This window comes from Pelophylax lessonae, assembly GCF_965119305.1.
Source record: "Pelophylax lessonae genome assembly, chromosome: 7".
Classification (NCBI taxonomy): Eukaryota; Metazoa; Chordata; class Amphibia; order Anura; family Ranidae; genus Pelophylax; species Pelophylax lessonae.
In genome coordinates, this window is record NC_138774.1 from 211,689,485 (window position 1) to 211,706,879 (window position 17,395).

The 17,395-nt window shown below is 41.1% G+C and overlaps 1 protein-coding gene across 1 annotated transcript in view; it reads left to right on the forward strand.

The window, feature by feature from the left end:
- Positions 1 to 17,395, forward strand: part of PNPLA7 (patatin like domain 7, lysophospholipase) — a 733,226-nt gene that overhangs the window by 648,093 nt on the left and 67,738 nt on the right. The window contains exon 28 of the mRNA XM_082263919.1: positions 16,833 to 16,949. Coding sequence (XP_082120045.1) covers positions 16,833 to 16,949 — 117 coding nt within the window. The remainder of the gene's footprint in view (positions 1 to 16,832; positions 16,950 to 17,395) is intronic.

Sequence of the window (17,395 nt, forward strand, 5' to 3'; positions counted from 1 at the left end):
GAAGCATAATCTTCCCACTTGCCCGGGCATCTCTTTACAAAGTTCTCAATGCCGGGGGTGAGAAAGATCGGCTGATCATGTGACCAAGGGCTGTCTTTGAAATGCTCGGTCTTTGTGCTGATAGCACACAGTGAGCGTACTCTCAGCACAGAAACATCGGCTGCCCAGCGACACATATACAGTGATCCCCTGCAGATTTTGTAAGCTTGTCCACTTGCAAAGAAATGAAGGGTCTATCATTTTTATGATAGGTGTATTTTAAATGATAGAGACAGAATATCAACCAAAAATTCAGAAAAAACACATGATACAAATGTTATAAACTGACTTGCAGTTTAGTGAGTAAAATAAGTATTTGATCCTCTACCAACCAACAATAATTCTGGCTCCCACAGACTGGCTACAGTATGTGCTACACAGATTAATCCTGTCAATTTAGGAAGATGCTCCTTACGATAACTTGTTATGTGTATAAAAGACACCTGTCCACAGAATCTTTCTTCCATTCAAACCCACCATCATGGGCAAGACCATAGAGCTGTCAAAGGACCTCAGGTACAAGATTGTAGGCCTGCACAAGGCTGGAATGGGCTACAAGACCATCAGCAAGAACCTTAGTGAGAAGGAGACAACTGTTGGAGCGATTATTCGCAAATGGAAGAAATACAAAATAACCATTAATTGCCCTTGGTCTGGAGCTCCATGCAGGGTTTCGCCTCATGAGGTAAGGGTGATTATAAGAAAAGTGAGGGAGGAGCTTGTGAATGATCTCGAGGCAGTTGGGACCACAGTCACCAAACAAATTATTGGTAACACAATACGCCACCATAGATTGAAATCCTGCAGCGACCCTAAGGTCCCCCTCCTCAAGAAGGCACTTGTACAGACCCGTCTGAAGTTTGCCAATGAACACCTAAATGATTCAGAGAAGGATTGGGAGAAAGTGCTGTGGTCAGATGAGACCAAAATTGAGCTCTTTGGCATTAACTCGACTTGCCTTGTTTGGAGGAAGAAAAATGCTGACTATGACTCTAAGAACACCATCCCTACAGTCAAGCACGGAGGTGGAAACATTATGCTTTGGCACGGTTTCTCTGCTAAAGGTACTTGCCAATTTTGCTGCATTGAGGGGGCCAATGGATCGAGTCATGAATTGTAAAATATTGGATGGGAACCACCTTCCCCCAGCCAGAACACTGAAGATGTGGATGGATCTTCCAGCATGACAATAGCCCAAAAAATACTGCCAACAAAGGAGTGACTTAAGAAGAAGCTCATTAAGGTCATAGAGTGGCCTTGCCAGTCTCCAGACCTTAATCCTATAGAAAATGTATAGTGGGAGCTGAAACATCGAGTTGCCAAGAGACAGTCAAGAAACCTTTATGATCTAGAGAAGATCTGTAAAGTAGAGTGGATCAAAATCCCTCCAGAGATGTGTGCAAACCTGGTAACCAACTACAAAGAAATGGCTTACCCCTCTGTGCTTGCCAACAAGGGTTTCTCTATCAAGTACTAAGTCATATTTTGCTTGGGGACCAAATACCTATTTTACTCACTCAACTGCAACTCAATTTATAACATTTGTATTATGTGTTTTTTTCTGGATTTTTGGTTGATATTCTGTCTCTATCATTTAAAATAATTATAGACCTATCATTTCTTTGTAAGTGGGCAAACTTAGAAAATCTGCAGGGGATGAAATAATCATTTTCCTCACTGTATTGTGGCATGTGGTCTTTAACCACTTCCTACCCCGCCTATTGTAATATGACTGGCGGGTGGGTGCTCTCCAGTTTTGGGAGCACCCGTTTAGGGGTCTAGAGAGTGAAGTGGTGACTAGCTACTAGCGTCCACTCTCCACATAGTGTCATTTCGCCCAGGGCATGTGTTCCTTCTGTCCACCTTTTGTCTAGGCCCTGGTGCCATATTATTCACAATTGATACATCTTGCGCTGTATAAAGGATAAAGTAATCTAGTCCAGGAGGTCCACAAGGTTTCTTATAGCCACCAATCAGATTTGATCCTACCTTAAAACTTTGAATTTGAAAAGTAGAAGAAAGGTATAGGGCACTAGATCTCTTAAAAGAGTAGGTGTTTCATCCAGGTCCTAAGTAGTGTAGAGGCAGCTATCTGGAGTGGTGGCTGAAGGTTTGCCCTTTGCTTGAGTAGGGACTGGGTGTGTGAGGCAGCAAGCTTCAAAAATAGAATATATTAAGACTCTTGTATCATAAAATTCCAATGTGTTTCGGGGGTTCAAAGGGTCCAACTTCATGAGGTCTAGGAACTGTTGAACAAAGCATGTGCTGGATTGATAAAATTGGAGGGACCCTAGGGGGTAATTGGTATTATCTCATCAAATATTGGTTAGGTTGCAACTTTGAATGTCATTGGTAGAATCAATTGGTGGAGACAAAGAAAAGGAAATATTAGATAATAGATATTACCTTCCTATATATGCTTTGAGGTGCTTACTGAAATCTGCATGCAGATAATTACCCAGAACTCACAATAGGTACATTGAGTTTTCTAAAGTAACATATTTTCAGTGTTTACTGAATTGCGTTTGTAATTCACAGAATGCTTTCACCTGTTGTCAGGTATTGAACTTTGAACTTGAAGAGAGCCCAGTATACTGTATGGGGCCCAACTCACGCCAAACCGCTGATGTAAAACTCAGAGCATAGGCTTGCACAATGGCAATAACTGGACCTCTTAGAAGTGCTGAGACTTGGACAGTGTAATATTGGATCCTCAGCAATTGTGTCTGTGCTCCAATTTTTGAGTGCAGTCTTTGTTTTTTTAATGTTTTTATAAAATGCAGCAAAAATGTAATCTTAAAATCATGGTGTATCCCAGAGGCTTTTTTAGGGTCCTGAATGGCATTCATAGGAATCATCTTTAAGGACAGGTGACTTTGCACCATCATCTAAGAAACACATGTAATTCTTGCGTTTCTGTCCTGTTTGGGAGATTGACCTGTTTGCTGATCCACAAAGCTGCTCAGGGAAGTGACCTAGGCTTATTCCTACTGGTGATCACTTCCAAGATCTGCTCCTGTATACCCAAATAAAGTGAAATCTCAGGTCACATAATTGGCTTTCATGGACACACAGGATCTGGTCTGGCTGTGCAAAATTAAAGTTCCTACCCTGTAGGTCAGTGAATATTATCACACTGACTAGTAGCAGATTTCTGGTGTGCCATCAGTGTTGGTGACTTCTGGCCTGGGACTATTTGTAAAAAGATAACAAAAAGAGGGGCGCCCCGATTTTATAAATCAGTAAAACAGTCTCCAAGGTAGCCCGGCACTGCATAAAGCTGGATGGCATGCAGCGAACCACATGGAGCTCCATGCGGTTCGCTGCATGCCATCCAGCTTTACGCAGTGCCGGGCTACCTTGGAGACTGTTTTATTGATTTATTGATTTGTCGATATGTGTGAATTTTACACCATTTTTGTGAGTATATTTTATGCATTTTACTATTTTAATAAATGTTTTTAGTGGTAATGCACTAGGTCGGTGTGCCCCTCTTTTTGTTATCTTTTTCCAGTTTGTATCGGATACCCTTGGTCCTGAGGTGGCAGCAAGACCTTCAGTCATACCCATCCAAATTTGTTGGAAACTTTCCTCTTTCTTCCCATTATTGCACTTGAACGCAGGAGAAGTGAACTACATTCTGGGACCATTTGTACTTGATGGGAGACCTAAGAATGTGCCCTAGGTGTCTGGGGGATGTGATACCAATCACGTGGTTATATTTATGCACTGTCCCTGTGAACTCTATATTCAGGTTAGGATCAATAAACCTTTAAGAGATCCTTATCAGTCAAATATTACTGCTGAAGCACCATTCTAAGTAGCACATTTCCACACATCTTCCTAGTGCTGTAGACTTATGTTCACCTTTTGCTTGTTAAGCCTATTACCAGACAATTCAGATTCAAGCACTGTACAATACATCTTCTCAGCCATGAATAGGTGGCATCTTAATTAGAGAAGCCATTATTGTTTTGATCCCCTCTTGAAAAAAACAATCTCAATTACAATCCAGCCATCCCTCAGAGTAATTCTTGCATTCATCTGTTGTATTCCTACATGGTCTGCAGGAGACTTCAGAAGGATTTACTGTTCTTCTCAAAGGAAGCTGTCTGTAACTCTATGCTATTTACAAATGTTTTTACACAGAATTCATCCAACTTTTGTCCACGATTCACACATTTTCTCAGTGGAATCCAGTTAGAAAAACGTGTGAATCTTGTGTGAAAACGTTTAAAAATAGATACCTTTGTGTTTACTTTTGCGGCATAAGTAATTTTGTGTTAAGCACAGGGGAAGGGCAGCTTTCGTAAATTACCGTAACTGACTGTAATGCCAAATTTGTTTGCAGCGGTAATGTCAGATAAGTCATGATGGCTCAGTTGGCTCGCTCTATGACATAACCTTAACTGGGTCACTCAGAAGTAATTGGGGCAGCTGTATGCCAAAACAGGATTTTCATCGTCACCTCTTACCGACTTACATTACGATTTGTGCAGAGCATAACTAAATGTTAATACAGCTGTAATAGAAGTCACAAAATGACGAGTCTGCTGAGAGGTGTGAGTCACTGCTGGGGACATCTGGCTATCTGAGCAGGATTGCATCCTGTATAAAACATCATTCCGCTCTTGTGTGGAAATGGGTTTTCACATTCTATGCATTTATTAATATTCTACAGGACTTATATAGCGCCAACAATTTGCACAGTGCACATTATAAAAGGCAGAAAATGCAGTTCAGTACAAGAGGGTTAGGAGGTCTTGCGTGTGTATGCATTATATGTATGTATAGGCAATTGAGTTTGAACGTAATTTCATTGCTGATTCGGGTTGTACTTATGTAAATGCTTCTGTGCCCAGATAGGCCCTTTTAAGTAGAACACAAGATATACCTGTGTCATACTGCTCCATCAGAGAGTAATACCACTATACAGTTCCTGCAGCCCTGCAATGTCCTCTTATAAATTCATGCCTTCAAAATTCCTATTGAACTACAGTGAGCATTGCTTGCTCATTCTTTGCACTTGAAAACAGTGAGCTTCACCCACTGGTGAGGTCTCCCGTGTGCAATCTGCTTCTTTTGGGCTTATGTCAAAGGGCTTTGAGCAATGTTAGTAGTTTAACATCCATTGTAGAGGCTCCTGGGTTGACCCACAAGCTTCTACTTCTGGGTTGACTTCCTTAATCTGCTTCAAGTGGGTTTTGCATTGCTATATACTTGTATGAGAGAGCAAAAGCCTGTTGACACAGGCCCGTAAGCTGCCTATACATCTTCTACTCGCAGCCCCCAGTGTCTATAAATGTTAGCATGACCACTATGTACAATGCTATAGAACCTGACTGCTTCATACTGTTGGCTCTCCAATTTGCAAACTAATTTCTTTCATGTAGGGAATTGTTGGTACCTAAAGTGTTATTAAACCCACAACAGTAAAATCAGTGTGTATATGCAATAAAGCATGTCAGTTATACTCACTATGAAACCTGAGGGGTTAATCATCTGCATTGTGTAAAATGGCTGTTTAATCCTGTCTTTTCCAATCCTCCCCTTCTTCCACAGTCCCCAATCCATCTCCTAATAAGGCAGAGCCTTTGGAGTCACTCTACACATGCTCAGTTTGGTGTGTATCGCTAGAGAGTTTTTTTTTTGTTTTTTTGGGAGGGTCCATGACAGCGGGTCAGGGGTCCTGCAGCCTTAAAGGACAATCGGAGGTTAATGAAAACTCCTCCTACAAGCTTTAATCAGGCACTGATAGAATTCACAAGACTGTTATATACTGCTGATAACAAAAGGTATTTAGCAGTTTATAGTTACTAAAATAAATGCATTTCCGTGTACTGTGGGAGACCAAGTGTAGGGAATGCAGGGTCCTGGGTTTAGTAATACTTTAATATACACTAGGTCCTTTTCATTTTAATTTAATTTTCGTAAGTGTAGTATTTTAAATCTGTTTAATCATCTTTAATAAATAGGTCACTGTAATATGTGGTGTTTTTCCATTATATTTTCCATTTTTATTGAAAAAAAAAGTATTTTCTGTGAAACATTAGCCTAAGCAGCACCATGATGTAACAGATTAGTGGGGGGTGATGGCCCATCTTGTGAGAGAGGGAAGGGATTGACTGATAAACGTTAGGAGGAGCAGAGTTCTTGGTCAAAGAGCAAGGAGACTCCTCTTTCCTTAGGAGTCTATAATGCACGAGGGATGAATGAAAAGTATGATCTCAATGTCTGTTGTGGTCAGATGAGAGGATAGTAATAAACACATAAATTATTTTTAGAATATGCAGTTTTCTATATAGTTACCAGATATCTGTATATCATTAAGCCAACAACAAACAATTTGTATGATAGAAGTCCATACACTTTTTTACTTTTATTTCAATAATTTTTTATTAGGCTTTTCATTCCAAGATATAAAAGAAATAGGAAATATAGCAACAACCGTAAAGTGCTAAAGTAACATACACAGCAGTATTGGTACACATAGGGCGATAAGGAACAAAGTTGAAATGCTCAATAGTTTGATTAAAGGTCTAGGTAGTTATTGTGGGCTGCCTCGCAGCAGATTCAGATTGTTGCAATTAAGGACCCTAAGTGGATGGAAAACGGTGCCTTTCCAAGTAGGAAACGTAAAAGCCCTTAAATCCTAGGCCATCATAAAAAACTGAACAACAATGAAAACTCTATGTAACAACAATACTTTCATCTTATATCCAGTACCCCTTCCAAGGCCAGGTCCAGGCATCTGTTCGACCATGTATTTGGGTCCAAGGACCTTTCGACCAATACCAGACGGGCCATATACATATAAAAATTAATTAAAGAGAAGAGAAGTATTGAGGGAGTATTGAAGAGAGAATAATAGGTCTAACAAGAAGAGAAAGAAAGGGACGAAAGTGGTTCCGCCCGGAGGGTCCGGCTCTCTCAAGCCTGGGGGGTCACCTCCGTGCGTCTGGTACCTGCAAATAACTAAGCCAGGGGGGATACATTTTTTTCAAAGGGCGATTGCTTGTCCTGTATAACACTAGCAATCTTTTCATTCAGCATGATCTAGGTGAGTTTGCGTTTCATCAAGGCAAGATCTATGACCGGACTTTTCAATGCCGATGCAATATCTATTTTAGCTGCTAAAAACATAAAGTAGATTATTGTGTGTAAGTGTCTTGGTTCATGCTCAACCGGCTTATTCAACAGGTTATGCTCGCGTCCTTGGTAATATTTACCATAATTACCAAGTAAATAAGAGTGTAGCCTCATCCAAAAGCAACAAACTTTAGGAAAAGTCCACCATATGTGTAAAGTAGAGCGCATCTGGCTACAACCCCTGAAGCAGGATGCCGACGAACCTGGGTACATTTGTAAAAGGCACTCTGGTACCAAATACCATCTGGCCTGAACTGCTTCGATCAGAACAGTGTTCATAACATCTTTGTGAATTTGCGTACTCCAGGAATTTCTTCTTCCGCCTCAAGAGTTCTACCCAAATCTCTCTCCCACGCCACCTGGTAAGCTTATCAGATGGAGTGATAAAGCGCCTATATAGGTTAGATACACATCCCCGCAGTGATTTTGATGTAAACTGAAGTTTTCCGATGGGGGCATCGCTAAGCTTTGTATAAAGTACAATGAGGGATGTATCCATCTGTGGTCTAAGAAGTCCCCTATGCGATAAAGGTCCTTGTTCATCCACCAGTGAAATGTATCAGACTGCATACCTGGTAGGAAAAGGAGATTGTAAAACAGAGGGGCTGCTGGTATGTGAGGGGAGCACAAGGGCCACCTCCTACAGGTCGTGTCCCATAACTGTATAGAATGGGAAAGCGTAGGCCGCAAAATAGCTTTGGGATGTTTTGGGGGTATTCAAAGGATTTAATCTATTGCAGTTGGAGAAAAAGCTAGGGCTTCTAAGGATGCACAGTCTGGCCTGTAAAGTATACTATGGAGTTGGCTCAACTGAGATATCTGTGCCACCACATAATACTTCCTGAAATCCAGGACTCTGAAACCCCCCAGGTCCCTAGGCACATACATTGTGGTCCGAGCCACTCTACTACACTTGGCCCCCCCAGATAAAATGAAAAATTTGTGACTGAAACTGTTTCGTAGCAATTAACGGAACCTGAATGGGCAAGATTCAAAAGTAATATAACAACCTGAGTAGGACCGTCATTTTAACTGAGGCGATCCTCCCTATATACGATAAACCCGCGTCCAACCAGGTCTTCACGTCTTCCAAGAGCCTAACGAACAGGGGTGGGTAATTTGCCTTATAAAGGGAAGAGAAAGTAGGGGTTAGTCTAATGCCTAAATAAGGAAGCAAATGTCACTGGAATGGATATTGGGACTGTAGGTTCTTCTGGCAAGTTAATGTTCATTATATATAGAATAAAAGTAAATACAGGATGCGCTAGCCTACAATATATAAAGACTGCTGCACCTGAAACTTACTGAATACTGTACCAGGAGATAGTGAAAAAAATATATATAAAAAATGCGCTGTCATAAAAACAAAAATCCCAAAGGGAAGATGTATATAGGAATATAGTGCATAAAATCATGAAAACATATCAGATTCCTGTGTTTAGCAAAATATTATATCCAAGAATTGCAAACATATACAAAAATTAAAACAGAATAGAAAAAAAAGTTCCTAGTGAATGTCAAAAATATCATCTGTAATCCAGTCCAACAGTCCAAATAACATGATTGTTGAATTTCAATGGTGCTTAAATTCTTATCCTTCAAAGTGCTGCATGCATCACCACCGTGCTCTAATAATAAAATGGCTGCTTACCGGACCCGAAAGGGTCAACAGGCATGCAAGCTGTTCTCAGCTTAGGGATCGATCCGTGATACTGCGAACAGACTCCGTTTCTGGGATATAGGGAATAAAAGGAGGACTAATAGTGCATTGTCGCTAAAAGGTAATGTTTATTAAAAAATAAATACACTTACAAAAAGTCGTAGGGATAAAGCATGGATAGTCGTGGAGGCACAGCCACCTGCAGTGCGGTCCATGCGCACTGACGTCACGGCTGTCTCCACTCGACACATTTCCCCTCAGAAGGCGATAACTGGGATTGGAGCTCAGTGCAGGGTGTTATCACCATGTCTTATATAGCGAAATAAGAACCGGAACTCTGTGACCTGCAACAGAGCCCCTGCACAAGAGCAATTACAAATACATATCAATATTCAAAAAACGACATTTAATCAACACAAACTGCTTAAAGGTGATAAAAATATACAATAAATTGAAAAAAATCACATGTAAAAATATTTAGATATTTTAGAGTTGTTGTAAACTACAAGAGGTGTATTGAACCAATAAATCAGAGGCATAATTAGAACCTTCAGGGCCCGGTGCAAGAAACCATGAAGGGCCCCCTTGATCCCTGGGGCGAACCAGCCCCATGTGTCACCTGGATAGAAGGGCCGGCATATAGAGGAACTGATCCCCTACATTTTCTTCCTGCAGCGGAGGGGGGATTGGTTCCTCTATATGCCGCCCCGCTGCCCCTCCTATTTAGGTGTACACTAGCAATTTGTCACTTACCTTGTTGGTCAGTTGACTCCACCTCAGCATCTACTACACGTGCCTCCAGGTATTCCTGTGTATCAGTCTCCTTGCAAAGAGGAGAGCTCCTCCCCCCTAACCAGCTGTCAGCTGACATTTTTTTCCAGTGTCCACCACTGCCTCCCTTCACGGCTTATCTCTCTCCCTGGAGAGGATAGGCTTGGCTCCACACTTCTGAAACTCCAGTGCTCAGCTCCGCCCCCCCCCTTAGCAGCCAGCCACACCCCCACACGGTGGAATGAATGAATGGACAAATGGACTAACAGACTGATGGGGCCCCCAGGCCCCCCCACAGTGGTGGAACTCTAGGGCCCAGTCGCAATGGCGACTGCTGCGACTCTGGTATTTCCACCCCTGAAGTAAATGAATAAATAGACCTAAACTATATATGAGGCAAATAAGCTTTCCAATTATAGTTTTGACAGATTATAATCTTATTCAATAAGTACATGATCATAGTAACACGGGAAGAACCTTAACAAGCGAGAAGAGAAAGATGGATATCCCCCTAGATTAATCTCATTTATCTATTCTCAATAAAATAATTATTATCCCACCTGGCTGGAGATCCTTGATCTATACCTGATTAAGGCAGCTTCAGGATGGTGGGAATCGGCGTGTGAGGTCTTACCCTACTTTCCTCCTCAACCTTTCCCCTTTCCTGTTTCTCTCTTCTCAGTCTTGCTAATACATTTCTTGGGTCTTCCCGACTATTCCCTATAAACCTAGACAAGTGACTACTTCCTTAAAGCGAAGACTGGTTACTGGGTTATGAAGGATGCAGCTTCCTTCCCCTGAAAATGTGGAATGTAGCCCCCACCCACAAACGTATACAGTTGTAGTCAGACGCATCTCCAGTCCATTGGGGTTGCGCGCTGGCTCTAGGGTAGGAAATGCAATTCATAGCAACTTAGTCCTTTACTGTATAATGAGCCTGAGATGTGCCTTGTTAATGTAACATTAAGAGTTTAAATGATTTTTAGGGTTAGCCCTCACCGAAAGTAGAATCTGTACTGGTTGTGAAGAGTTTTTTTTCCAAAGAACGCTCCTTTTTCATATGTTTTATTTTAGCCCATTCTGTATGTATTTTACATTTGTGGAAGATACATTCTTTGTCATATCTTTTGTATTCCCTTTTGTTTTTTTGAAATACTTTAATAAAAACAATGAAATAGAATAATTATTATCCCACTCTACATTGGGTTCATGTGGGCGCTAACCATGCAAATTAAAAATCCATTGCATCTCTCTTCTGGATAGACTTCTGTTCATATTACTGCCACGCTAGTGTGGTATATATTCCTCCATGGCAATTACTTCCAGCGAGGAAGGATCATTACGGTGGAATCTGGAGAAATGCTTAGATAGGCTATGACTTGCAAAGCCTTTTCTAATGTTAGACAGATGTTCACCAACCCTGATAGCTAGGGTATGTATGGTCCTCCCTACATACTGGAAACCACATTTGCAACATAGAAGATAAACCACTCCCCAGGTGTGACAGGTTATAAAGCTGGTTATCTTAAACTCCTTAGATGTGACAGATGACTAAAATGTAGAGGTGTTACGAGTCCTAGAGTTAAGGCAGATGTTACACCTCCAGCATGGATAGGGTGGTGACAATTATCCAACGAAATAAAACCATTTCTATCTGTGGTCTTAAAGTTTGTTGATTGCCTCTGACTTTTCACAGTTGACAATGAGGCTTGTCATTAATCATAATTGAAGGGACAGTAAATTCGGCAAGGTGGTATGGGGAGAAGTCATGAATATAGGCAGATGGTCTGCGAATAACGCACACTTATGAATCTGACCCCCACTCTCTATTCCCAAAATATGCAGATCTTGACAGATAGTGAATGCCAAAGTCTCTATAGCTATGAGGAAAAACAGGGGGATAGGGGACATCCTTGTTGGGTGCCCAAAGAGTATTCTTTGCGCCAAAGGGGTGCTTTATAGAGAATCGAGCAATACCAGGTGTACCCCTGGTCATTAGGAGTGTAATAAGGAGATAAGGTCTATCACCCTCCTCACCTGATCTGCTGCTTGTCTATGGGGGAGAAAACCCAATTGATCAGAATGTGTATAATTAGCGAGAAAGGACAACAATCTATTTGCTAACATTTTTGTAAACAAGTAATTATTGATTAGGAATATAGCCTGATAATTTGCCACATCGGTGTGGTCTTTGTTGGGTTTTTGGAATAAGGGTGATAAATGCCCTATTGTACTCCAAATCTTTTGGACCTCTCCCTGTATAACCCTAAAATTCTGCATCAGAGGGGGGCCAGGAGGGTGGCAAACTTTTTATAATACAGTGACGTGAACATACTCTTTTACTTCAATCACATCCTGTTCCTAACTTTAGATGCATAGTAATGTTTAGACTGTATGGCGGATGCAGTAGGGTGGTGCAATTTAGCCTCTCAACTACGTAATCCCTGAAGAGAGGAAAAAAGGTTCCCCAATGTTGCACGTCCAAGCATGTAGTGTAGTAATAGAATAGACTTGGGGGGGCGTGGCCTGGCGGGAGCCTTGACTGAGGTTGTCTCTTCCATTACTACACTACATGCTTGGACATGGGGCGTTGGGGATCCCTTTTTTTCTCTCTTCAGTGGTCAGAGGAGCTGGGACGAGGCCCCCCCACCTCCCCAACCTGTGATTGCAGGAAAGAAAATCGCACCATTTATGGCCGGCTTTAGACACTTTTCCATATTTTGGTCCAGTGAAGCACAATGCTCACATCAACACAATTATCAACATAAATGCCTTGCATATATTAGTTAGTTTTGATTGGATCAAGACCACCACCTACCGTCATGAATTGCATATTGCTTGCATCATACTGAGGAGAATCCAACACAGGGTTCCATATTCTAGAGAATAGCAAAACAACCATTGACTGTATAGACCTTCTGTAAGCTGAGAAGATAGAGGAGAATCTACACCAGTGATGAGGAACCTTGGCAACGTTTTGGAACCACATTTCCCATAATGCTTAACTACATTACAGAGTGCATGAGCATCATGGGAAATGTAGTTCTAAAACATCTGGGGTGCCAAGGTTCGCCATCACTGATCTACACAATATGTCAGTACTTGTCACTCAACGGTGCAGCCATCTGTTGCTGAGTTATGAAAGTGAAGGAATTTATTTTCATTTAACCCTTGTATGTTGGCCAGCCCTCACCCTACTGAAAGACTGCATGTGCATTCTGGAGGAGTCACATGTCTTGGAAGCATATAGTTTATTATTTGAGTGCTATTGTACCTACTGACAAAAGATGACCTTCCTCTAATCCAGCTGTTTATGGTCAGTTAGGGCAGGGATGGTATATCTGTGCACAATATCCAGACACTGCTGGCAAAGCTACCAAACAAATTAGCGGCTCTTAGTTTCCCGGAGGAAAGCTAATTTCCAGCTCCACCCCTTACTTTGTAAACATAAATACCTGGTGAATTTAGATTTAAAACATGCAATTTATTTTGGCAGCCAGATCATGTTGCATGCCTAAATAATATTTACTTTTAGTAAATCTGGCTACCGATCTAAATCTTTTGCCTTACATTGAAGCTTTGGCATGTAGTGACGTCTCTGTGGCGCTGAAAAGTTGATGCCAAAGCATGACAATCTGAGATCTTTCTCAAAACACCAGTTTACATTAAAGTTAAACTCTCGGGCAAAAAAAAATGTAAATGTATTCTTTAATAGCCACAATATAAATATATATGTGTATATATATATATATATATGTATATATATATATATATATATATACACACAGCTGCAAGAAAAAGTATGGGAACCCTTTGGAATGATATGGATTTCTGAACAAATTGGTCATAAAATGTGATCTGATCATCATCTAAGTCACAACAATAGACAATCACAGTCTGCTTAAACTAATAACACACATATCGGTATCAGCCGATATCTGCCGATATTTTCGGACATTTAAAATAAAATGTATTCTTTTATTTATTTATTTATTTATTTTTTACAGGTACTCTTGTGGAGGGATCTGGGGGGTCTAAAAGACCCCAAACCCCTCCTCTGCACTTAAAAGCATTAAAAACGCCAAGTTTGGCTGTTTTGAATGCCAAATCTGACACATTCCACGCAAAACCTCCAAAAATGGACTGGAAAGAATTATTGGCACCTTCTAAAAATTGTAAGAAATAATTGCATTCCAAGTTTGTGATGCTTCTGTGATTTTTAATGTAAACTAGTGCTCGACCAATATCGTTTCTTTATTGCCGATACCGATATTTTGGTCATCACATATCGGTATCTGCCGATATTTTCGGACATTTAAAATAAAATGTATTCTTTTATTTATTTATTTATTTATTTTTTACAGGTACTCTTGTGGAGGGATCTGGGGGGTCTAAAAGACCCCAAACCCCTCCTCTGCACTTAAAAGCATTAAAAACGCCAAGTTTGGCTGTTTTGAATGCTGTCACTTTTTTTTATTTGGCGCCGAGTACCCGGAAGTGATGTCATGACATCACTTCCGGGTTTTTACAAGGAGACCCGATCAGAGCCAAATGCGGCTTTGATCGGTTCTTTGGCGGCTGTGAAGGTAGGATGCCCGGGTCTCCCGGTGGGACGGGAGAACCAGGCGAGCCGTGGAAGGCGGCGGGAGGGGCTTCTCAGCCACATCGGTTTTCATTACAAGACAGCTGACCGCCGGCTATGGACGCCAGTACCGGGGTGATGTCTCTAGCTGCAGGCATCACTCCGGTACAAGTACTTTCCGAATTATCTGTAATATCGGTAACCTCAGGGGCCGATTCCGATATATCGGGGAAAGTGCAGATCGTCCCTCGATATATCAGCTAATTTAAGCTCACCTGTATCAATTAACAGGAGCTGATAATATAGAAATCACACCGGCAACCTTTTAAAATGGTGAAATATTGACTCAACCTTTCTGTTGTGTGTCTCTGTGTGGCACACAGAGCACAGAGAAGAGAAAGAGCAGCCAAGAATTGTCTGAGGATTTGAGAACAACAATTGTGGAAAAGCATGGACAATATCAAGTTTACAAGTCCATCTCCAGAGATCTTAGGGCTCTTTCACACGGCCGCTCCGTGTGAGAGTTCCGCTGTGGTCCTTTTTTTTTTTTTTTTCCAGGGAGCGGATGACATTTCTGTCATCCGCTCCGTATGCCCGCATATCATCCCATCCGTTTGCGGATGATATGCGGACATAATGTAAGTCTATGGGGGTTTGCGGATGTCAGCGGATGACACCGCTGACATCCGATTTTCCTTCCTTTCCGTTTTTTGAACGGAACAAAAATAGGGTTTTGTTCAGTTCCAAAAAACGGAACAGAACTGACAGGAAGAAAATCGGATGTCAGCGGATGGTATTCCGCTGACATCCGCAATGCCATAGATTTACATTATGTCCGCAAATCATCCGCAAAAAAATAGGATGATTTGCGGACATACGGAGCGCCCGTGTGAAAGGGCCCTAAATGATGCAGTGTCCATTGTGCGCAACATTGTCAAGAAGTTCACAGCCCATGGCACTGTAGCTAATCTCCGTGGATGAAAGAGAACAATTGATCACAGATTTTAACGAAGGATTGTTTAAATGGTGGATAAAGAACCCCCAACTTCCAGACAGATTCAAGCAGACCTTCAGGCACAGGGTACAACTGTGTCAGCTCACACTATACATCGCCATCTAAATTAAAAGGGAGGCTATGGGAGGAGACCCAGGAGGACCCCACTGCTGACACCGAAACCTAAATAAACCAAACTGGAGTTTGTGAAAACTTACTTAAGAAAGCCAAAACCTTTTTGGGAGAATGTGTTGTGGACAGCTTTTTGGTAAAGCCCATCATTCTACTGTTTTCATAAAAAAAGAAATGAGGCCTTTATAAGAAAAAAATACAGTCAAACATGGTGAAGGTTGACTGATGTTTTGGGGTTGCTTTGCTGCTTCAGGCACTGGATGGCTTGACTGTGTGCACAGCACTATGAAGTCTGGGGTGCAATGTAGGGTCCAGTGTCAGAAAGTTGAGTGTTCATGAGAGGTCATGGGTCTTACAGCAGGACAGTGACCCAAAGCACACGTCAAAAAGCACCCAGATATGGTTTAAGATAAAGTGCTGGAGAATAATGAACAGGCCAGCAATGAGTCCAGATCTAAATCCCATAGAACACCTTTTGAGAGATCTCAAAACAGCAGTTGGGATAAAAGAACCCTTCTAATCTGAGAGACCTTGAGCAGTTGGCGTAAGAAGAGTGGTCCAAAATTCCAGAAAAGAGGTGCAAGAAACTGATGGTTACAGAAAGGCATTGATTTCAGTTATTTTTTCCAAGGGGGGTGCTATCTAATATTAAATTGAGAGTCCCGATAATTTTGACCAGTCCATTTTTGGAGATTTGTGTGGAATGTGTCAGATTTGGTTTTTTGTGCCTCCACTTTTTGGTGTCATACCAATGCAAACAAAATAAATAAACATGAGAATGTCTAAACATTTATGACTGCATTAATTTTCTAGACAAAGTGGTGTATAATCTGACAGAAATGCAGGGCTGCCAATATTTTGTCCATGACTGTATATCTCCTCTTGCCTCTCATACCCATAACCAATAAGTCTTTTTTTCACTTCACTCCAATAAAACTATAAATGTGTATTTCTTAAAGGGGAACTCTTTGTTTAGCCAAAAGCCATTCTCCAGCTTGACCATGCACAAGAAAACGTATCTATGTATTTTAATTACATTTATTTGTATGATAACTAAAATATGCTATTTGTTTACAATAGCGGTCCTTTGAAAGGAGACCGCAGGAAATATGCAGACAAGTGCTTGAAATGTACAAGTAAAAATTCCCACTTATGTCCATTGACAGCAAAGCTCATACACTGCACAGCATTCAAAGCTTGTGTCGCATCTTAAGTACTGATTTTTGCTGCTTGGTTCTGACATAATCTGTTATAAGATGTAAGATATAAGAACAGAAATTCTGGCACATTTGCTGATTAATAGGTACACCATAGCATTACCTGCATTCTGCAAATAGTTTAATGCTTTTTCTTGGACATGGAGATCTTTAGGGAGCACAGTCTTATTTAATTCTAACGGTAATACAAATACAATTTCCCCAAGGTTATCATTTTGCTTTCTTGAATGTGAGGAGGTCCATGAGCTCTGTTTCCCAGCCATTGATTATTTTTCTTCTTCCCCCAAGGACATGACATCTGTCTTCAAGAAGGTTCTGGACCTGACGTACCCCATAACCTCCATGTTCTCTGGAGCAGCCTTTAATAACAGCATCAGCAGCATCTACAAGGACAAGCAGATAGAGGTGAGCACTGTATCCTCATAGACTGTAAGGCACAGTTCATTCTTCCTTACATGATGGTACCTAAACCCTGCCATACACAGCTTGAATTTTTACTGAATCAGCAGGCACCACCCGATTCCACAAACTCTGATTTGAAAATTTAAAGCAACAATATATATATATATATATATATATATATATATATATATATATATATTAGTTAAAAAGTGCAGAAACTTTTTGAAGAAACCTTGTTTATTTTCACACACACTGTAAATTCTATTTATTTTATTTCTGGGCAGAAAATTGTCAAGTAGTGAATCCCCATCACGCTGTTTAGCATGGATGGAGAAACCTTTAGATTTCTTTTGTTCTGTCCATGGGTTGAATGGGGGGATTCAAGCATGTATGGCCAGCCCTAAGCTTGAAAGCATTCCTATCATTCGCAGCCAGTACACCCAACATTT